Source organism: Rhineura floridana, chromosome 6, assembly GCF_030035675.1.
Source record: "Rhineura floridana isolate rRhiFlo1 chromosome 6, rRhiFlo1.hap2, whole genome shotgun sequence".
Taxonomy (NCBI): domain Eukaryota; kingdom Metazoa; phylum Chordata; class Lepidosauria; order Squamata; family Rhineuridae; genus Rhineura; species Rhineura floridana.
In genome coordinates, this window is record NC_084485.1 from 46,094,205 (window position 1) to 46,117,321 (window position 23,117).

General features: G+C 40.1%; 1 protein-coding gene across 1 annotated transcript in view; it reads left to right on the top strand.

Moving 5' to 3' along the window:
* The first annotated feature begins 8,175 nt into the window (after positions 1 to 8,175).
* The window catches only part of NECAB3 (N-terminal EF-hand calcium binding protein 3), a 152,009-nt gene continuing 137,067 nt past the window's right edge, over positions 8,176 to 23,117 (top strand). Inside the window, exon 1 of the mRNA XM_061630329.1 lies at positions 8,176 to 8,439. Within this exon, the coding sequence (XP_061486313.1) occupies positions 8,323 to 8,439 (117 nt within the window). The 5' untranslated portion in view covers positions 8,176 to 8,322. The remainder of the gene's footprint in view (positions 8,440 to 23,117) is intronic.

The following is a 23,117-nucleotide window of genomic DNA, read 5'->3' on the forward strand; positions in this document are numbered from 1 at the left end:
GGTAGTTCCATTGCCCTCAGAAATTCAGATGGTGGTGGACTGGGAGAGGTCATACTGTGGCAAGTACTGTGTGAATTTCCTTCCCACAGTGGTGCATTTGGCACCTTCACTGTATAACTTTTATCATATGCTGAAGACCTTGGCCTTTGACACCTGAGATGTATATTTTTAGGACCCACCCAAATATTTTGTGATGTTGTGATTTTAAGTTGTTTTTAACTGTTTTTTAATCATTTATTTTAAAACTGTTGTAACTTGCCCAGGACCTTTGGTGGAAGGGTGGCAATTTTTAAATAATAATAACAATAACCACAACTATAATAATAATGTATCCCACCTTTTCTCCAAGGAGCTCAAGATGGCTTATACTGTTTTTGCCTCTCCATTTTATGCTCACAACAACCCTATGAAGTAGGTTGGGCTGAGAAATAGTGATGGGTCTAAGATTACCCAATGACCTTCAGGGATGAATGGGGATTTGTTTCACCATAGGTGAGACATCTGTGGGCTGAAGGGAGTGTGATGGTGGAAGCAGCATGGCATACAGTCCAACTAAGCAAACACAGATAATTCATCCTGTTCCTCACAGAAATGTCACTGAAAATTGCCTTTCCATTTGAATGACCAAAACAAATATGCAATGACAGCACTGCCAGAAAAAGAGCAAAGGTTTGGGCCTTATTATGGGCAAATATGTCAGTTTTGGTTTCTTTGTTTCTGATTCTTCCAGTCTTAAGTACAGTTTTCCACATTTCCACATCAAATTTCATATGTTTATTTTAAAAAAGAGGTTCTCATGAAAATTCACCAGCATTTTGCTGTGCATTTCTCTTAATATACACATTTTTGAAAAGCAAGTTTCCCTAGTATCATCATTGTGTATATAATTTTCACTAATATATGGATTTTAATGCATACTTTACCCAAGTATATGCATCTTTGTACACATTTGCTTGCCTGAAGCACTGCATCACAAAACTTGGAGAACTGCAAATTTTGAAAGATGGCTGTGGTTTCCGTTTGCTTATTGTTTTGGAAAGTGTGAATTAGGTAGGTTCGCCTTTAAACGTGGACTGAATGGGATTTCTCCCCCATCCCTAGGTGGATGTAGGGCTTTTTCTTGACCTGGACCATAAAAATCTCACAATGGTTGAGGGCATGTGAACTGCGTATGTGTGTGCACGTGTATGTGTGCATGTGCATGTCTGTGTGCATGTTCAGGCTCTCCTCTCTTTCTCTCCTCTAAACTGTTATTGCTGGCATCTGCATCACCTACCAACTAGGCTGACAAAGGTGCAATGAACTAGCTGAGCTGTGTGGCAGACCTCTGAGTTGGGTCTACTGCATGAGATTCTGTTACGTACAATGAAATACAAGATGGCACCCCTCCCTCGCTCATGGAGATCCATAATCAAGTTCCCAATCTCTCTCAAAGATTTTTTGGGGCTTGGGACACTCAGTACAATAATATTTTTCCCTGTATAATTGCTCACTTTCCCTTATCTTAATTGCCAAGGGCTCTAATGCTAAAATGAATAATAAAGCAGATAATGGCCATCCTGGTTTAATCCAACCAATACTGCAGCCCTGATATTTACTTTGGATACAAACTGGAAAGAGAGACTACCTTTAATTATTCCTTCTCTTCACATTTGGCACTGAGAGAAGGGAGTCTGGGTCTTTTTGCAGTCTCCATGGCAGTTTATGTTTCAAGAACCCCCAAGCCTTTCTTCTATCCTAAACTGATTAACTGGAGATAGTACTTAACCTGCAAATAAAGTTCTACACTACTATCCTATACACATTTCTTCAGAAGAAAGCCCCATTAAGTTCAATGGGACTGGCTCCTGGGTGTGTATAGGATTGCAGCCTTACACAGCAATCCTAAACCACTGTGTTTCAGGATCAGTGGGGTGGAGCAGAGTGACAGCTGTATCTCAAGCACTGCCAAGGCAGAAGTAGGGGGTGCATTTCCTTTTTCCTGACCCAGTTTCAGTCGGGTGCAGTTGAAGAGCCCGAAGACCAGCCCCCTTACAGGATCCACAGAGCTTTGCATCCAACAGAGCCAAAACCACCAGGGCCCTGCCCTGACACTAAGGGCCCTGGTTTGGGGATTTCCCATAAGCTATCACCAGGGATGGGTAAGAATTTTGATTCAGTTTGCATTTCAAGCTGAATTTATCAAATTCGCACTTTCCAAAACAATGAGAACCAAAACACAGCAATCCTTCGAAATTTGCATTTACTCAGATGTTGTGGTGCAGTTCACCAGTCAACCAATGTTTACAAAAATGTATATATTAGGAGAAAGTGTGCATAAAAATGAGTAAGTGAAAATAACATGCAAAATGCATTACATGATGAGAAATGGCTTGCAAAAATGTGTACATTAGTTAATACTCCTTACAAAAAGTATGCTTATTAGGAGAAATTCACATTAAAATGCTGGAGAATTTTCATGAAGATTAAAAAAAATCCACAGATTGCTGCAGAAATGTGGAGAACTGAATTTAAGACTGGAATAAAGAGAAAGGGAGAGAAGTGAAACTGACACATCTTTCCATCTCTAGCTGCTACTGGTGGCAATAGCTTCCTGCCACGCTGGGTTCAGTGGAGGAACCTCTCTGCCCATGGAGGCCGACAGAGCACAGTGGAAGGTCACCTCCACTTTATCCTAACTCCCTCCAATGGTATGGACTGGGGGCTAGAAGTTGCACAGATATTTGGTTAATTTGCTAATTTGAAATGCAGTCCCATGTCCACATGAGAAGTCTGGCTGAACTCAGGATTGGGCTACTACAGTGAGAGCAAAATCAGGCATTCATCCTAGCAGCAAATCTGGTTTTTGAAAAGCACGAAATTATGTCCTTTGAGAGATGCCATGTCATATTTTGCTTTGTGTTTTATTGGCAGTCTCTGTGGTAAATTAAGAAGAAAGTGCCATTCTCTCACATAAACATTTCTCTGACAAAAGGTTAGTTTGACAGTATTTCGGAAACAGTCATCTCCTAATAGGTACTTTCAAAACAATGTGTCCCAGCCAGCCAATACTGCTAAGCAAAGCATCTTGGCAAAAAGCAAGAGTGTGTATACCATAGTCAAGGTTTTGTTATCTGCATGTGCCACAGTGCTTGAGGTTCGTTTGCTGCTGAGATTATTGCTGGAAGTAGCCTTATTTCTATTGCTACAGGGTTTGAACTTTTTCAGTGGTCATTTCATGTTAATTGATATGCCCTAACCACTCGAGGATTCAGTAGTCTGGAGGGAATAGCACTGGGTGCATGAGTCCCTGTAGTTTCTGCTATTGTCATAACAAAAACAAGTGCTTATATTTGGAAGGGGAAAAACAGCCACACACATTAGGGAAACAGCCTCCATCGTTTCCTGTAACCAGTCCATATGTTTGTTATTGCAAGGACAGCTGGAAAGAGAGCTGTGAACAATGTTAAGTGTTAGTTAAGGCCCCATGCTACATGGAAACAATTTGTCAGAGAGCCCAGGTTTTGTCTTACTATTCTTACTTGTGTTGGATAACAAGTGTTGAATTTTTGCAACACCTCCTTTCCAGGGGTACACAACACATGGTGAAAGGATCCCCATTGCTTCCGAGTGCATTTGAAGGACCTCATGGTGAAACGTGCCTATGGTACTGATCTTAGCAACATTCCAAATTTAATTTGCCCAGGCTTTCCTTGACCCATTAGACAGGACCTGTTATATGTGTTTGAATCTCCTAATTTCCTGTTTTATTTGCTTTTATGTGCTTTTATGTAAAAAAGACAAATAATTGGGTGTTAGAACAAATTAAACTAGAACTATCACTAGAAGCTAAAATGATGAAACTGAGGTTATCATACTTTGGACATATAATGAGAAAACATGATTCATTAGAAAAGATAATAATGCTGGGGAAAACAGAAGGGAGTAGAAAAAGAGGAAGGCCAAACAAGAGATAGATTGATTCCATAAAGGAAGCCACAGACCTAAACTTACAAGATCTGAACAGGGTGGTTCACGACAGATACTGTTGGAGGTTGCTAATTCATAGAGTCTCCATAAGTTGTAATCTACTTGAAGGCACATAACAACAGCAATATGCTTTTGTACTGTTGTTTTAATTGGTTTTAGGTTGTATGTACACTGGGTCAACATCTTAGGTGAGCTGTCCACTATGACCCCCAAGGTCTTGTTCCTGGTCAGTCACCGCCAGTTCAGACCCCATGAGCATGTAAGTGAAATTAAGATTTTTTTGCCCTGATATGCATCATTTTACACTTTTTTACACTGAATTGCATTTGCCATTTTACCACCCATCCACTAGTTTGGAAAGGTCCTTTTGGAGCCCTTCATAATCTCTTTCTGTTTCAACCATCCTGGACAATTTGATATCATCAGTAAACTTGACCACTACACTACTCACTCCTAATTCTAGGAGCAAGTTTAAAAGCACAGATCTCAATACAGATTCTTTGGGGAATTCCACTTTCTACATCCTTCCATTGGAAGAATTGTCCACGTATTCATCTTCTCTGCTTCCTGTTGCTTAACCAGTTCCTGATCCAAAAGAGGACCTCTCCAATTTTGCAACGACTGCTAAGCTTACACTTAGGTGACAGCTTTTTGAAAGTCCACGTACTCTGTGTCAACGCAATCATCCCTATCTATATGCTTGTTGACACTCTCAAAGAATTCTAATAGGTTAATGAGACAGGATTTATCCTTGCAAAAGCCATGCAAGTTCTGCTTCAGCAAGGCTTGTTCTATATGCTTAGTTATTTTATCTTCAAATTACAGATATCAAGTTAACTGGCCTGTAATTTTGAGAATGCCCCCAATCTCTTTTTAGATATTGGTTACACTGGCCACTTTCCAGTTCACAGGTGTGGAGGCTGATCTTAGGTATAAGTTTTTGTTAACGTATCAGCAATTTCATATTTGAATTCTTTGAGAACTCTTGGGTGGATGCCATCTGGACCCACCAATATGTCAGTTTTTATTTTGTCAGTAAAACTTAGAACTTTGTCCCATGTCACCATTACTTGCCTCAGTTCCTCAGACTCCCTTCCTGCAAACATTAGTTCAGACATACGGATCTGCCCTATATCTTCCACTGTGCAGACAGATTGAAAGAATTCATCAGCTTCTCTGCAACCTCCTTTAGCAAACCTTTGACTCCCTTGCCATCCAAGGGTCCAGCTGCCTTCCTAGCCAGTCTCCTGCTACTAACATATTTAAATATATTTTTGTTGTTGGTCTTTGTGTTTTTAACAACATGCTCTTTCTTTTGCCAAAGTTCCCTTTTGGACAAGACTTCCATTTTTGAAGGAAGCCTTCCTGCCTCTCATAGTGTCTGTGGCTCTGCTTGCTAATCACACTGGCATCCTCTTGGCCCTTGTGGTACCTTTCCTGATCTGCAGTATACACTCCCACTGAGCTTCTAATACTGTGTTTTTAAACAACTTCCAAGCATTTTGGAGAGATCTGGCCCTCTAGACTTTGGCTGTCAAATTACCTTTTACCAAGCAAAATTATTATGAAAGCTGTACTCTAGCAACATCTGGAGGGCCGCAGGCTCTCCATCTCAGCCTTAAATGGTCAGCTTAGAGACACTTAGCTTCACTTTTAACAGACATTTGTCTGTAGCAATTATTATTTTTTACATCTGAATCACTGGGGTGCCACAAAGCATTTCAGAGGTCCCCACTTTGACTAGTGCCATCTTGTATAGATCCCACTTCATATCTGAGAAGCTCAGAATTTTTCCAAGGCATTCCAGTTTGTGTCAAGATTAACCTAAATCTGATACCACAACCCTAATACATACCATGTCGATTGGTCATGACAACATGCCCTAAAGCAGCCTTCCCCAACCCGGTGCCTTTCAGATGTTTTGGACTATATCTTCCATCAGCACTTGCCAGGTGGCTGTAGTTGCAGACACTGATGGAAACTGTAGTCCAAAACATCTGGAGGGCACCAAGCTGGGGAAGGCTGCCTTAAAGAATAGTGCCAATCTGATTTGAGAAATAGCTGTCCTGTTAATGCTACTTTTGCAGGAATGTCTGTTACAGCCTGTCTGTCTTTGCTGAGGAACCATTCTTCTTCTACTGTGAGATGCTGGGAAACAAAGAGCTTGTCCATTCTCTGAGAACATTTTGTACAGAATACCAGAGAGAAATGAAGAGTTTATCAAAGTGTATTTATGCTCAAGATCTGAACCAGAGCAAGTTGCTGTTTGCAATCTTGACTCAGCAGTCTATCCTGTCTCCAGCCAACAGTGCATGGAAGGTATAGCAACAGCCATCCAGCAGCATAAGTTGACAGTGGGGCAATTTGGTATTTTTAGTCTCTGGATTTAATTGCCTTACATGCACACATCATTTAGATGGCAATGCATATTACTTCACTTTCTTTAAAATATGGTAAGCCACCCCTGATGAGTTTGGAGGGTCTTCCTGCTTGTTCTGCTGAGCGTACTTCTGGACATCTGTCCCAGACTCCTGCCCCGACAGCATCATTGTGGAGGCGCCTACCCTCCACAAATCACAAATAACCCTGACTGAAAATATCAATCCAAGGCCATCCACACATCTCAACAAGTTTGGGAAGGGCTGCAGCTCAGTGGTAGCGCATCTGCTCGAGTTGTAGGTCCTAGGTTCAATCCACAGCATCTCCAGGAATGCCTGGGAGAAACCCCTCTCTGAAATCCTGGAGAGCTGCTGCCAGTCAGTGTAAACAACACTGAACTAGATGGACTGATGGTCTGACTCAGTATAAGGCACTTTCCTATGTTCCTACTTGGTTGGACATTTGTTTTTCCTGCCTGCCCACCCCCCATCTTCCATCTGCATCCTTTCTAAATGTTGAACTCTTCAACATTTTTATTAATGATTTGGATGAGGAGGTACAGAGCATGCATATCAAATTTGCAGATGATACAAAATTGGGGAGCACAGCTAATACTGTGGAAGATAGAAACAAAATTCAAAGGGACCTTGATTGGCTGGAGCATTGGGCTGGAAACAACAGAATGAAATTCAACAGGGATAAATGCAAAGTTCTACACTTAGGAAAAAGGAACCAAATGCACAGTTATAAGATGGGGGATATTTGGCTCAGCAATACAAGATGTGAGAAGGATCTTGGAATTGTCGTTGATCACAAGCTGAATATGACCCAACAGTGTGCTGTGGCTGCAAAAAAGGCAAATGCTATATTAGTCTGCATTAACAGAAGTATAGTTTCAAAATCATGTAAAATATTGGTTCCCCTCTATTCAGCACTGGTTAGGCCTCATCTTGAGTACTGCGTCCAGTTCTGAACACCACACTTTAAGAAAGATGCAGACAAACTGGAACGAGTTCAGATAAGGTCAACGAGGATGATCAGGGGACTGGAAACAAAGCCCTATGAAGAAAGACTGAAAGAACTGGGCATGTTTAGCCTTGAGAAGAGAAGACTGAGGGGAAATATGATAGCACTCTTCAGGTACTTGAAGAGTTGTCACACAGAGGAGGTCCAGGATCTCTTCTCGATTGTCCCAGAGTGCAAGACACGGAATAATGGGCTCAAGTTACAGGCAGCCAGATTACAACTCAACATCAGGAAAAACATCCTAACTGTTGGAGCGGTACAACAATGGAACCAATTTCCTAGGGATGTGGTGGGCTCTCTAACACTGGAGGCATTCAACAGGCAGCTGGATAGGCACCTGTCAGGTATGCTTTAAGTTGGATTCCTGCATTGAGCAGTGTGTTGGACTCGATGGCCTTATAGGCCTCTTCCAACTCTACATTTCTATTATTCTTTCAGTCTTCCTTCAGGTGGCTTACCTTCTAGGCATTTATCATGTCAGTAGTTCTTGTCTGAATTTTTTCCTGTCTGTCAGTCAATCAATACCCTTCAGACTTTGACCCAGCTTACTGGCTGGAGTGAAGGATTTGTGCACTCCTGCTTACAAAAGCACACCCTGCAATCCTTGAAGTAATCCTCCTCTCTGAAGAGGAATCTCTTGCTGAGTATGCCTCTCTAGGGTGATGACGAGATTCTAAGAACATCCTGCCAGTTAAAGATCCTGACCAATTGCTGCAGCCTAGGGGAGGGGATTTAGACATACACACACTGAAAGTTGCCTAGAGGCTGGCAAGAGCATCTCTCAGTGTACAGTAGCTGCTGTTCCAACTACCGGAGAGCAGCCTTGCTTGCTAACAATCACTGAATCCAGGGCATCCAGTGTAACAGGCAATTGGGGAGGGTTAGAGTATCTGAGGGACCAGCCTTCCAGTGTCTGTGAAAGAAGAACCAGCAACCTTTAATGAGAAGATGATGGCATGTACAGAGATGCTGACAATGTGCTTGCTCTCTGCCAAGCATGCTTACAGCCCCAAATCCACAGAAAGCCTGCAGCACTATGACAAGGGACTAGCAATCTTCCACGATGTAAGTAGCTACATGGTGCATGTTTTCCCTATTATTGTAAATGGAGAGTGGTTCAGAGTAGTCCAAAGAGAAGTAACATGAGCACTGGAATTACACACTGTTTCCTTCCCACCTCTCTGGGGGTTCCTATTTCAAGGTTTCTGAGTTTCATGATTCGCTATGTGCATCCCCCCTGCCTTGTTGCACACAGAGGTATGATTTTTCAAAACTTACCAAGTCCCAGCAACAAAGGCAATTGCTTTTAGTTTCATGCTACACTCTTACAGAGTAATGTGTATATGTGTTTAACTGTGTATATAGCCTGAAAGCCAGAGATGTAGAGGAGAGAAATTTGTTTCATCATAGAATTTCAGAATAAGGTTAGAAAGAGTTGGGCTTTTGCCCTACCTCTTCAAATGTTTTATATGATCTTTAGCAAAATTGTGGTTGATCAGAAGGTTACCTAACTCTAAAATGGGAATAAGAGTGTACTGCATCTACTAGGTCAATATTTTTGAAGTATTTTGCCCTCCACAATCCTGGTACTTACTTCCTTTTGGGATTATGGGTTTAGTTTATTAATTATTAAAGTTGAAGCAATGAATTTTCACCTGCACACACATACTCTCACCAATAGATTAGATGGGATATATAAAAATGGGAGAATCATGATACAGGGTCATGAAATACCCAGGTGTAGTTTCTACTAAAGAAATTAGCAGTTGAAATTGACCGAAATATCCATGTGAATATATATAGGATATAGCATACCTGTTAAAGGATCAAATAATGCAGGAGAAGAGATAAGACAAAGAGCATGAGATTTCTGCCTAGAGAAATCACAATAGTTTTCACAGCATCATTAGTCTATTGCAGCACAAAAAAACTAAGAGCCTGGCACTTTAAAAACTAGCAACATTTATTATGGCACGAACTTTTGTGGACTAGAGGCCACTTCAGCATAATAGTTTGTATATCCTTAATGAGGGACAAGTTATTCTTTGAGAAAAATGGGAAGTTGAGCCCTGATCTCTATGAGTTCACCCAATTGAGAGTACCATGATGCAGGGTCATGAAATACCCAGGTATCGTTTCTAAAAAGAAATGAGCAGTTGAAAATGACCAAGAAAATATTAATTTTTTTTCCAGAGGAAACTACTGTTGGTCTGGGGGCATCCTATGGGGAAAATGATATATTACCTGAGAATGTGTAAATTATCAAGGAAGAGTTAATGTAATGTAACTCCAAGCCTATGAAAAGCAAGGTATATTTTCAAGTTCACTCATTCCTGGAAGTTGATGTCCGGTGATAGCTCATGCTGCCCCATGAGTTCCCATCTCAGTGGCCATACTTTTCCAGCAAACTGATTGCCTGCATGAGCCTTTTCATGCACAAAGAAGCAGCTAATGATAAAATATACATTGGGTTTACATTATACATCACCAAAAAAGAGGAAACACATCACCAAAAAAGACAAAAGCTGACAGTGGTTTGCATTAAATTGCATTTACCAATTTATATGTATAGATGTAAATTTAGAAGGGGATGACTGTAATTTAAATAGAGCTACAATACATCTCACCATTGTGGAGAAGAATCTGACCAGGTGACCAGTGTGCCTGCTCAGCCACCTGCCTGGGTGCTAAGGCTTATTAGGCAGTTTCAAAGCCCCTTCTGCTCTTCCTTCTTAGGGTTCTTTATCTTTTAACCAATCTTGGACTGGACAGCCCTCAAAACAGGGAACTCCTTCAAGCTGAGGACTGTCCTCTGTAAAGTAGGGCACATGGTTAGCCCAGCTCTAACAAAAGCCTCCTTCACAGGGTTGCTGTGACAGCAAATGCAATGAAAACGGTATGGCACTTAGAAAATGTTCAAAGCACTATGTTTGATACCATTGATAGTTTATTTATTTATAGTATTTGCATGCTGCATTTCAGGTAAAAAAAAGGCTTAAAGTAATTTATCATAAAAAAGAAACATAAACCAAACATCTAAAAACTACTGAACATAGTAATAGTGGGACAGATCTGAAAGTATATACTTGATTATACTGAATCCCTTTCTTCCAATGGGGTCCCTAAAATGCACGCGTTTGAATGCTAAGTTGATACTAATATGAACATTGGGGGGGCTGGAGGTGGGTTCAGTATACTTTATCTAGGCTGGGTTTTTTAAAAAAATGAATTTTATTCATTTGATAAACTTGCTGTTTGACAATGTAGCATGGCCATTTTATTTTTCAGTGTTGCAAAGTAGTTCTAACTTGCTTATCTGAGACAAACTGTCCTGAAATGCAATCATAAAAAGCTCATTTCTATATAAATCATCAGTGAGAATGATGAGGATGGGCATTTGGCAAGTGGCAAGTTATATCTGTTGGAAATTATGACTGGAAAAATTTAACTGCTAGGCTGTAAATGTTTTAAGTTATTAACAAAATGAGATAGAAATGGTAGACTTACAATGAATTATAAAATGCAACTATTCCCCAGCAGTTATATTTAAAACAGTGACTGCCAGATGGGAAATATTTGAAACCATATTTGCTTTCCAGTATATAAAATTTATCACTGATTTGCAAGCATTATCCAACCATGATACAGACAGTAAGTCTCATAAACTCAAGAAATGGAAACAGTTCTTAAATGATGGCTGTAAGGCTGCAATTTTGTGCACACTTACCTTGGAAGATGCCCTATTGAATGCAGTGGGATTTACTTTCAAACAAATGTGCGCAGGACTGCATTGCAAGAATCACAAGAATTGAATTATTCAGATAGCTCACAGCATTTATGAGCACTTCCTCCACTTGTGGGCACAGAGAAGAAGCCTTCTGATTTTAAGGAGTTTAAGCAACCAAATCTGTCTTTTGTATTTGATACTCTGATCTCCTGAGTTTATTTCTACAGTACAGACACTATCTTAGTCCTGTAACTGTCTATCTATACAAAAGCAAAGCTCATAAAATTTTAGAGTCAGATATTTCAGCCTAGTTGTGTCTGTGCTGTAATGAAACACCAATCTTATTCCAGGATAGAATGCCTTTGGAAATCCTTATAGCACACTGTTATAGATGTCTACTCAGAAGTAAGCCCCCAGTTCAGTAGGGCTTACTTCCAGGTATGTATTGCACCCTTAATCATAATTAAATGAACCACTGAAATACCAATGGCTGCAAAGATGCTATCAGAAGCATGTTCCTTTGTAAACAATGTCTGGGCTGGGGAAAATTAAATACAGGACTTTTTTCATGGAAACTGGATGGAATGCTTATTCCATATAAGTAAACAGAGAGGATAAAATCATCTAATAATTAACCCTTTAATTTATGACAATGGCCATAAATCTTAGTAGTGTCTACTGAAAATGACATAATAAATTGCTGGATTGAAAAAATAATAATTCAAAGTAAGTCCACAAAGAATTAGAATTTGCCCTAAAATATTACGTATTAAAATGTGGAGAAATACATTTTGTTTATGATTTGTTAAAAGGCTAACAAATTTACTATTTCTATTACTATTATTTACTACTTAATACTAAAATAGGCTTCTAAGCAGCCCAGATAAAAGGCTTATAGCCATTTAAGTAAAAGAGAATGTTTTACAAAAACAAAACAAAATTTAACTATTTATATTACCTACATTTTCCTTTGGGGGAACATATCATAGCCTTTACTGAGAAACTTCAAATTCTAGACATCTTAAGGCAGATTTTAAAAAAAGTTGTTAAAAGAAGTAAATGCCCTGATTAAATTTCAGGAAGTAATGGAATAATTTTGAGCAGAAATACAGATTATATCAATGCATAACAGAATACTATAAGATATTTAAAGAAATTTGGCCCCAATAAATGATGACTCTGTTTCAAAGAAAATAATGAATATGGTCTGGTTCTCATTTCAGAAGCAAATGAAAATTGCCAATTTTTCTATAAATGTGTGTGTGTGTTAAAAAAATCATTTTCTCTTGACTGGGCATAATATATTTATACATTTTAGCTACCTCCCATACCCTAAAAACCATTCAGATAAGGGGGCAAATACATATAAATGGGTTGAGATTAATATTCTAGTTGCTGTTAATAAAATAGTAACCATTTCTACATCTGTACACATCCTTCCAAATAATTTAAAAGAACATTTAATGGGTTTTCAGGAATTTCATAACCAGTAATTTGTTTAATATTATTTTAAAACCTCTAATTTTGCAACATTTCCAAAATATATGCAAGTAATCTGTGTGTGGAAATCTGTAATTTCTGAGGCAGAGATGGATAACCGCTATTATTGCCCCCTTACCTCACTTCAGTTAGGCTGGAGGGGGGACCTATGACTGGAACCAATGGAAGACTTTTCCCACAAGTCTAATAGTAGAATGAAGGTCAGAAGGGCTCTTCCCAGAGGGGGTGGTGTCACAGCGTAGAGGGAAGAATTAATCCTCCTCTCCCCAAAGGGTGTGGCGTACTTCCCCACCAACCATGCCACAATTTGGCTAAAAAGACAAAGAGCCAGCAAAAGCCATCATATTGACCAGTTTATTTATTCAATTAAGATTCTAAATTTTTAACAAGGATACTGACATGAGACAAAAATATTTGCCTAAATAATCAATAACAAGCACACAGGCTTTATAAGGAAAAGGGAATGACCAGAAACATTGTTGAATATAATTGGCAAAACAGACATAACTCTTAGTTCTTTACTGATGAGGCAAGAAGGCATTTGATAGGTTCAAATAGCCATTCTTATGACGAGCAATACATTATTTTAATTTGGGGGGGCACTTGTGAAGCTAGAGAGCTCTTCACTGAAATGATGCATTGGCAAGAATTATCTATATTTGTCCACTTGACATGTATTGCTGACACTGGAGGTGGAGCATAGACCTACCTAGTGTGATAGGGATGACTCAAGTGGTGAGTTTGGGCAAATAGTGTGGCTGGGGTATAGAGTAGTAACCTTCCTGAGGAATGCCATTTTCTGTGGCATCTCCATGACATGTATAACATTTGTTCTAGCCTTATGATTTATAAATATGCCCCGAAGGGATGAGAGATGCTGCTCCTGATGTTAGATACTAGCCCTTGCTCTGATACAAACTGTTACAACAAAGATTTAAAGGAGAAACCATATCAGATAGCCAATTCTTTCTCAAACCTTTTTCCTGACGTGGTAACCATAAATACATATCTCCATGTGGAAGATAATGCTGCACTGTGGAATGTTATTGTTCAGGATTCCAGCTAGCCAGCCCACCTTTCTAGATACTCCAATCCATCCCCCCCTCCCTCCCTCCCCAATGACTCTCTCTCTCTCTTTGTCACACACACACACACACACACACACACACACACACACACACACACACTGAACAAAAATACATCTCACAGTAGTGAAGAAAACTGATCAGGTGACCTATGTGCCTGTTCAGTCTGCTGTGCAGATGGTAACGTGATGGGCAACTTCGAGGCCCCTCCTGCTCTCACTTCTTATGGTTCTTTAAACTGGACTAGGATCAAACAGCCCTTCAAACAGAAGGCTATCCATTGTACAAGTAGGACACCTAACCACCCTGATATGGGGACTGAGAGGCTGTTCTATGCTTCTGGGTGAGGTGTAGGAGGGCCTTGGTTTGAAGGGAATGGACTGCCCATATTTCAGCACATGCTGCAGCGCTTTGGCATGCCCACCGTGGCTGGGATACGGGTGGGAGAAGGGAAGATTTGACAGGAAGAATAAATTCTCGAGCCATTAGATTGCACCACAGCTCATCAGCTTAGTTCAGATATAGTTAATGAAGCCTGTACAATGAAAGCACTTTGCTTTGTCACAATTAATCAGTCTACAGAATTATGTTGCTAATTAGCTCTGAACATCTTGAATTTTGGCTAACATCCCTGCCATAATGCAAATTATATTTGCTACTTTCGAAGTTAGAGATTCAAGGAGAGTAAAGTTGATATTTGGGACTAAATGTTGATATTGAGCGAGCATATGTGCATATGTGTATAATATATATATATATATATATATATATATATATATATATACACATGTTTAAGAAGACAGAGATGAAGATTTTCATGTGTAAAGGGCATTATAAGTGTGACAGAACTTAGAAACAATGTTTAATAAATAGTTAATTTGCAAGGTTCAACACATATGTCCAACATCAAAGTCAGTAAGTACTGAATAAGGATCCAAAAGTAATGCAACTTTTTTTGTTTTGACCACCAAACGTTGACAGTGCATGACAATGTCAGTTCTCCAAGTTTAGAGAACTTCAGTACTCTAGCCAAGGGACAAACATTTATTTATTTATTTATTGCATTTGTATACCACCCCATAGGCAAAGCTCTCTGGGCAGGGACATATTCAGTTTGAAACAATGACAAGGTATTCAAGCAGAAATATCAGACAGGCACTTGAAGATGTAGAAATGGATGAAGGGCCAAAATTCTCAGGTACAGCTGGGCATCATGAGTGTATAGGTGGTGCTGCAAGCCATTGGATATGCACTAGGTAACACTATCCAATCTGGATATTAATCACTTTTTTTAACCTAGGGCACTGTCTATAATTAATCTACAGCTTTGCTAATATAAAGGCCACCACATTTCTCTTAACTTCAGCTCTCTGCCTCACAAGGAGGAACCCATACGCTCCTCTTAGCTCTGGAGATGGATCTGAATAATTGCGCACATTTTATTTTTAACATGGGGAATAGCCAATATTGTTTCTTTGTCCCAGCAAACCTAGGTGCAGAGTTAAATATGCTTTGCACCTAGCGGGATCTAATCTAAATCTGTCTGACACCTCCAGCACTCTCTCTGAAGACTGTTACAAACTCAATACTTTCAGTCTTCAACATCATGCCCATCTCTTGCCCCACACCCCTTTCTGCTTAACATCCAGCCTGAAGAGGAGTTCTGGAACACTCAAAAGCTTGCTCACTATTTTGTAACATTTTGTTTGATCCCAGTAAAGATATTGCCCTACTGCAGCTTTGGGGGTTTTTTTCCTAATAGGCCAACATGGATAGCAATTATATCATGGTATTGTTATAGGGTCAAAGGGTTAAATAGATAGTAGCTGCTGATAACATTGCAAAACAGTAGGTTTGGGGTCAACAGGATGCAAATGACAACTTGGTCCATCATCTGCTTTTATCATCTTCAGGCTTTTATCATTTACTGAGCTAAGAAAACCTGCCGGCTCCTAATCCTGAGAAGCCTCCTGTTTCTTTAAGACCTGCAGGGAATACAGAATTCCACCAGGTGTGGATTCTCTGACCATTGTACTTCTGCATGGTGGGAAAAGTTACACTGTAAAATTCTCTATACAGTATTTAAAGGCACAAGAGCCCTTTCAGAGTCTGGAGCCAGCAATTCTAGAGGCAGGCAATATAATAGGCTGAAAGTCTCACCTATAAGATAACGCACCCTGGTTTTTTTCCTTAGCAGTTGCTGCCTTCTTGACCCTTCTTGACGTTGCCACCTCCATGGCAACCTCTTCTGCACTTTACCGTAATTGTGGACATGGTGCTCCTTATGCCCAGAAGCATCTGCTTGTCATCCCTTGATGCATTTATGCTTCTTTGCAGAAAACATTTTCTATATGGCAAACAAAAGCAGCCTTAGAGCTGGTAGCAGGTGTTATTACTAAGCAGCAGGAAGGTGTAGACTGGAAGTAGCAGAGTTGCCAAGGGACAAAGGCAATGGCAGAGACGTCTGTATTATTTAAATCTGATCTACCTTGTGCTTGTAGCTCCACCATTATTGATCAAGAAGAACATGATGCTTTTTACACTCTTTTATGCCAGTGTTACAGGTTCAATGAGTGGAATGGGATCCCAGGCTGAATATGGGTTAGAGCCTCTGTTATGCAGGAGGGAATTTTTGGGGGGAGGGGATAGCTGTGATTTCTACCATTATGGTACAATGTCAGAAAAAATCAGGCCTGTCAAAGGCCTTTTTACATAGGTATTAAAGCAGCCTTGTGAACAGCCGACAAATGTTACTAGCCTGAAAAAAGAAGAAGAAAAAGTACTAGCCTGCTGGGGGCTGGCAGAGGAAGGATGGAGGACCTTGATCCTCCTCTGAGTCCACTTGGTTTCTATGCTGAATGCAGAAGAAGGGTGAAAGTGCTCTGACCTTTCTCCCCCAGACCATTCACTGACATGTATGCAATTCCTTGTCACCTGCAGCCAGCAGGCAAATGTTTAAAGATGCATTAAAGGCATGCATTTAATCTGACAACTTTACATTGGTTTAGCGTGGAGGTTTGGTTCTAATTCCAAGTGACAGTTTCCAAACTGGTTATTCCTTGTAGGATCACAGAAATATAACCTTAGCATAAGAGGCCAGAGTATTGCTACCTTAGAGCACTATGTGGTGGTGTGGTCCTGCTTATCCCATAGAAGCAGTGTTGTGTTGTGCTCTGTCGTGGTTATAGTGTTAGGCCAGAATGGGGGGAAAAGGATACAGATTTCCACTGACCTTGGGCCTGTTACTGTTTTGCAGCTTCACAAAGCTATTTTGATGATAAAATGGGTAATGGTGGGGAGAGAACAGTGCATGGGCTCCCTGGCGGCAGAGCAGAATAAAACTCAAAACTTAATAAATGTTGTTTGAGTATAAGCAGTACACAACAGAAGTTTTCCTTTTTTGTGTGTGAAACTGAGATAGGGCTAGGGATGTGCTAGAATTCCGCCCAATTTGGATTTGGTACCAAATTTTCCATTAATTCTCAACAGCTGAGGATCGGATTTTAATGTAGCAAATTTCCATGGCTATTTCTGAAAATGGACTTTTTTAAAAAAAATCCGCCTCTAAAACATTGATTGTAAGAATGACTATGTATCAATATTTATTTTAAAAATATTAATATTAATATTGATTTTCCTTCCAAGCGAAAAAAACCCATATTGGTAAAATCAGAGGATATTGAACAAACTTGCATTGATGCCAGCCTGTTAGGTCGACGGAATGCACTGGCCAATGGATCCCATCCCTAGATATGGCTATCGACTTTTTACAGCTGGAAATAATCGTTTTCTAGAAGCCACACCTAGACCATCTTTCTGCTCGTAAACCGATCCAACTGTATTTCTTAGTGCAAAGACGGGGGACCTGTGGCCCTCCACCTATTGTTGGACAGCAACTTTTATCAGCTGCAGCAGCATAGCCAGTGGTCAGAGATGGTGGGCACTGCAGCTAAGCAGAATCAGGAGGGCCACAGGTTCCCTGCCCTGACTTACGAAGCCATCTTAACCAGGCAAATATGCCTTCTCTTCTCTACGTTAAGTTGCATCCTAACCCCTTCTGGCCAAGGGTTGTGTGGCCAGGATTGTTTCTGCCCTTCCATTTGTTAGCAGGTGACTTAAATAAAGCAGAACAGGTTCAGAGAGAAAAATAAATCCCGATAATACTTTACTGGGGAAAACTGAATGGGAACAAGGTATAACTTGAGGAGAAATAAATAGTCCAGTTTGCCTGGTTGAGAGCAGGGAGATATTCAACAACTAAGACATACAGGCAGAAACTCCCTCAGAACTACACAGCCAATCAGAGGACGTCCCACCTCAGTGAAGATCATACCACTGTGCCTAGTTGCTAAGCAACACCTCCACCCAGCCCCTCTTGACTAGTTGACTTTAATGTAACAGAATTAACCCTTTGGTTACAGCCTGAATTATTCCTGCTATTGTACTTCCAACACCACTGACTCCTATGGGGTGATTTTAGTTATGGCTGCATTTTTGGTGGTGCAAGTTACACCGAGCTCTGTGGGCAGGACCAGTGATTGAAGGGGGTTAGGATATATAACTTCCTGCCTCCAACATGCCCATACCCTGCTCTTGACAACCCCCTTTTTGCCATCTACACTGATGTAACTTCTGCCAGCAGGGTTTTCCCTCACTTGCCATATGTAGATATACCAGGGTACGTCATTCATCCCAGCTGAAGGCCAACTCAGCTATATTGGGGGCAGGGGGGAGTTGGGAGGTATATCCTAACCTCTCCCAGCTGGTTTATATGAGGGTTAGGATTATACCATTAGTGGTTAAGAGCACAAGCTATGATCTGGAAATATCTTTTTCAGAATCTCAGCTCAACCATGATCTTATTGGGTAGGCAAACCAGGATCTCTTGGACTTAGCCTTCTATTCACCCATTCTGCAGTATGGGGCTTATCTATCAGGAGAGTTGAAAGGATTATAGAGACAATATATTAAGACAATATAAGAGCACCTAGGAAAAGTATATTATGAATGCTAAATAACAGTATAAGTGCATTAGCTAACTTTTTTAAAAAAACAAGGAAGCTGAACATCTTTCTTATACTGTATGCCATTAAATAGTTGCAGTGTGCCCAAGAGTTAGCATAATGGAGCCTGATGCCAAACAAGTAAAATAAAAACCAGTTTCCAATGCATATTTAGATGCTGATGTCTTTTGAAAATCTACTGCCTCATTAACCTGCCCTGGTGTGAATGAGCCTCTGGGAATATCTATACTCAGTGTGGAGCCTTTTGGTTAGCTCTAGAGCAGCCTTTCCCAACCAGTGTGCCTCCAGATGTTGTTGGACCACAACTCCCATCAGCCTCCCATTTGCAATGCTGGCTGAGGCTGATGGAAGTTGTGGTCCAACAACATCTGGAGGCACACTGGTTGGAAAAGGCTGCTCTAGAGTGTTCCCTCTGTTCAGGATGATTTTTGTTAGTACACTAAGCAGATACACCACAGAGGCGATGAGAACAAATGTGTGGGTGTAAGGATGTGTCTTTATCAAATCTCTGTTCTGATCATTGCTACATCTTAAGGTCAGCCTTTTTAGATGGCCCCAGTGTTTGCTTTGTAGTTCTAAGAAACATGCACCTTTACAAGGAAAATGTGAAAGGTGCATATTTCTGCTGCTCTCTTTGAATGCTTTCAGGTTGTTGGTTTTTAAAAAAAGGTGTTCGGTACATTTGAGCTGACAAGACTGAGAATAATGGTGCAGAGAAGGATCTTGCAACAACAGAGAATGGAACAGATGTAAAAGGTTGTCCTGTAGAACATGAAAAATAAAAGTGGGGGAAAATAGGTTTCTGTATAAAGAGCTCTTATGTGCATGTTCTGCAATTGTGCTGTGCAAGCAAAGAAATTGTTATTGATCACAGAATTCTGTATCCTAAAAATCTCAACTTTCATCGTTTTCCCCCCAGAAGCTTTGAAAGTTGCAGGCAATGCCTAGCTCATCAATATCTAGCAGAAAATCAGTTATTCAGTATAAATATATTAACATTTTCTTGATTTGCATAATTGATACAGATCTCAGTATTCGGCTTCTCTTGGCATTTTATTTACATTTATTTGTTTCTTCCTTTTAGTATAGATTGAGTAAAGCCTTGCCTCTAAGGTTAGGGTGTTAGGGTGACCCCCACCCTCCCCAGAACTGTGGCTACTGCTTATATGGATGTGTTCAACTTTCATTTAAATATAACATTAAAGGTCACTTAAGAAACGAGAACTCAGCCTGGTGATAGAAAAACTGGTGAGCCTTGCTTAAAGCAAGCCAAGCGGCAGCCCTATATCATATTTGGCTTTGGAAAATATTCTTGTTTTGCTCAACCGGGAACTCATTAAGGTAATAACCTATTACAGGCCAAATGCTGAAACAGGAATTCTCACATTACTAGATGTTCTGCACTGTGTGTCCAAGATAATTTATGATACCTGGCAAATATATGTGCAGAAACTGTGCAACTATAAAGTGATTTGTAGAGAGAAAAATGATATCCAGGTGCCTGGTTCCTTTCCCCATTTATTTATGTGTACATTTGCTTAATTTAGCATGACCCACTCCCAACAACGTCCTTCCTTCAGAGTTCAAATATAGCAAAGCGAGTGCCAGGGCTATGAAAATGAATAGCCCTGGTGCATCCCAAAAGAAATGTCAATGAATGTAGGGTGGGACAGAGCTGGTGGCTCATTCCCATCCCTCATGCACATTCAATGATTTTTTTTAATGTTTGAAAAGGTTTTGCAGTGAAGATTTAAGAAGATGAAAATCAAGAAAGGTTCATGAAGAACTTGAAATCTGATTATCTTGATGCAAGCCAGGGCAGGAAGTTGTTGAAGGGAAATATAGCACTTTCTTCTAACTGGACCATCTTCTTTGTGGATGGACAGCACTCAAATATATGATGGAGGAATTGCCTCCAGCTTAGGCAGATGGACCAGATTCTAACTACAGGCCTGCTTTCATCATCCCTTGAAGTCTATGAAGCTGTCTGGTAATTTCCATGAATCCTGCTGTCATTCACATGCATAGACTTTAGCAACCAGAAGAGACGCTACTGTTTTTCATTCTCATAGGCGAAAGAACCTGGCCGGTCTTTACGTTTAATGTCATGATTTACCACCTCCAATATTGATAGCAAAAACAATTCCAGAATTAAAGCAATAGCTTCTCCCATTATTCTAACAAGTTCTTGGTGGATCTGTCCAGAAGTTCTGTACATAGGGGAAGGCCCACCAAAGGTGGTAGTACGTGCCCTTATAGGTACATATACACTACAATAATGTACTAATTGAGGATGTCATGTAAGATAGTTCAGTTGGTGTTTAGTATCACCTATGTAATATCTTAAGATTAGTTCCCCTAAAATTTGCCAACACCAAATTAGGTAGACCACACATTATTCCATTTTGTCTCATCAAAGTTTAGTTTGAAAATGCCCTCCCATATTTTCTGTAATCTTATTAAAGGCCCTGTTTGAGTGTCAATTAAAGTTTTATTAAAAAGTAGATAACAATCCCTTTTCCTTCCACCCCAGCATTTAATGTTGCCAAATCAAAGCCCATAAAGGCCCTACGATCATGGGACTTAACATGTAAGTCACCGAGGAAATGAACCAGCCGGCCCTTGTGCAAACAACCAAGTTCCAGAGTACCCATACTCACCCAGATCTGTTCCATTGTAACTGGAGAACCATGTTGTGTCTCAAGATAGATTTTAGGCCAGCCTTTGTCAAATTGCTGCCCTCCAGATTTGGACTACAGATTTGGACGTTTTGGACTACAACTCCTACCAGCCCCAGCCAGCACATGCTGTTTTCAGCTGGGTACCAATAATAGCTTTTCATTGGGGGTGACACTGTAGAACTACCCTTGTCCTTGGTGTACACATTGTTTGTAGGTTCATGTAGCATTCCTAAAATAGACATATATTCATTTTAGTGTGATTGTCTTGGTCACTTGAGAGCAATCCTCTGCATTTCTGTTCAGAAGCACATATCATAGCTTCCAAAGGAGCTTACTCCCCAGCCCAGGTAAGCATGCATAGAATTTATTGGATCATGTCCAGTCACACTTCCTCTCTCTCCCCCTCCCCATATTTAGAGTAGTTTTGAAAACAGGTTTTAGTCTGTAAAAGGAAATGAATGGATGACAATTTCTCCAAATAGTCTTTCTTCCATCCTTCCTTCCGTTTGTTCTTTCACATTTCAAGCCTCTGCTGTGCCATGTCTCACACTCATAACACTGTTTCCAGCTCGGTTGCTGTATGGTGTTGTCCCAGGGTACAACTTAAAGATTTTCCCTTGCTGTTAACTTGGCAAAATCAGCCTAAGAACAGAGTCATGCTGGATTCTCACTGGCTCATCCACTATTATCTGTAACAATAATTCTGACTTTGGAGCAACTATACTGATGATGAAGGTGCCTGAGCTGAATCCAGATCATCATCCCAGAGACATGTTGGCACCTTAGGGGGAAAAAACAGGAGAGAGGAGCATGAAATAAGAATATCTGACCTCACTTATACAAGGAAAAATCACTTTTCAAATAATATTTTGGCAATGCCTGTTTTCTTAACCAAGGGGGCAACTGAATGAGCACTATCAAAAGAGAAACTCTCAGTCTTATGGACAAAGTAACAAAACAAAACAGTGGGAGGGGAAAGGGTTAATCACCCCTTCCCTAGTTGCTTCTCTAATCAAAATAGCCCCTTCACACAGCTATTTTTCTTAACCGTATCAGGATGTTGCTAAATGAGGGAGGCTTTTTTTAACAGAGAAGCAACAGGGGGAGGGGTGATTAACCCTTCCCTCCAACTGTTTTGTGCTCAAAATTGCCACCTTTCCCCAGCTGCAGGGTTCCAGATAGATGTTTGCAAGGAAATTCTGTAATTTGAAATCTTGAATGGGGAAAAACAACTTTGAGTTCAACTTGGAGGAGAAACACAGCAGGTAGGGTTAAGCACTTTCCCCCACCCTTGCTACTTCTGTGTTCAAAATACAGCTGGACAGATCTGTCAGTTTCATTTCTCTCCATTTCTAATTTTTCCAGTCTGAAATTCAGTTCTCCACATTTCTGCAGCAATCTGCAAATTTTTCATTTTAAAAAAGCCTCATGAAAATTTTCTAGCATTTTAGCGCAAATTTCTCCTAATAAACACATTTTTGTGGGCAGTTTTGAATAACATACACATTTTTGCAAGCACTTTCTTGTCATATAATGCATTTTTCTATCTTATTTTCACTAATACATTCATTTTTATGCACACTTTTCTCATAGTTCTCATAGTTTATTTAAATTGCAGGGCCAAAGGCCAATACAAAATTAATTAATATATCATGTACAACAAACTTACCATGTTAAAATTTATAATTGAGTTTAAAATAAATTCTATAAAGGAAAATTTAAAACT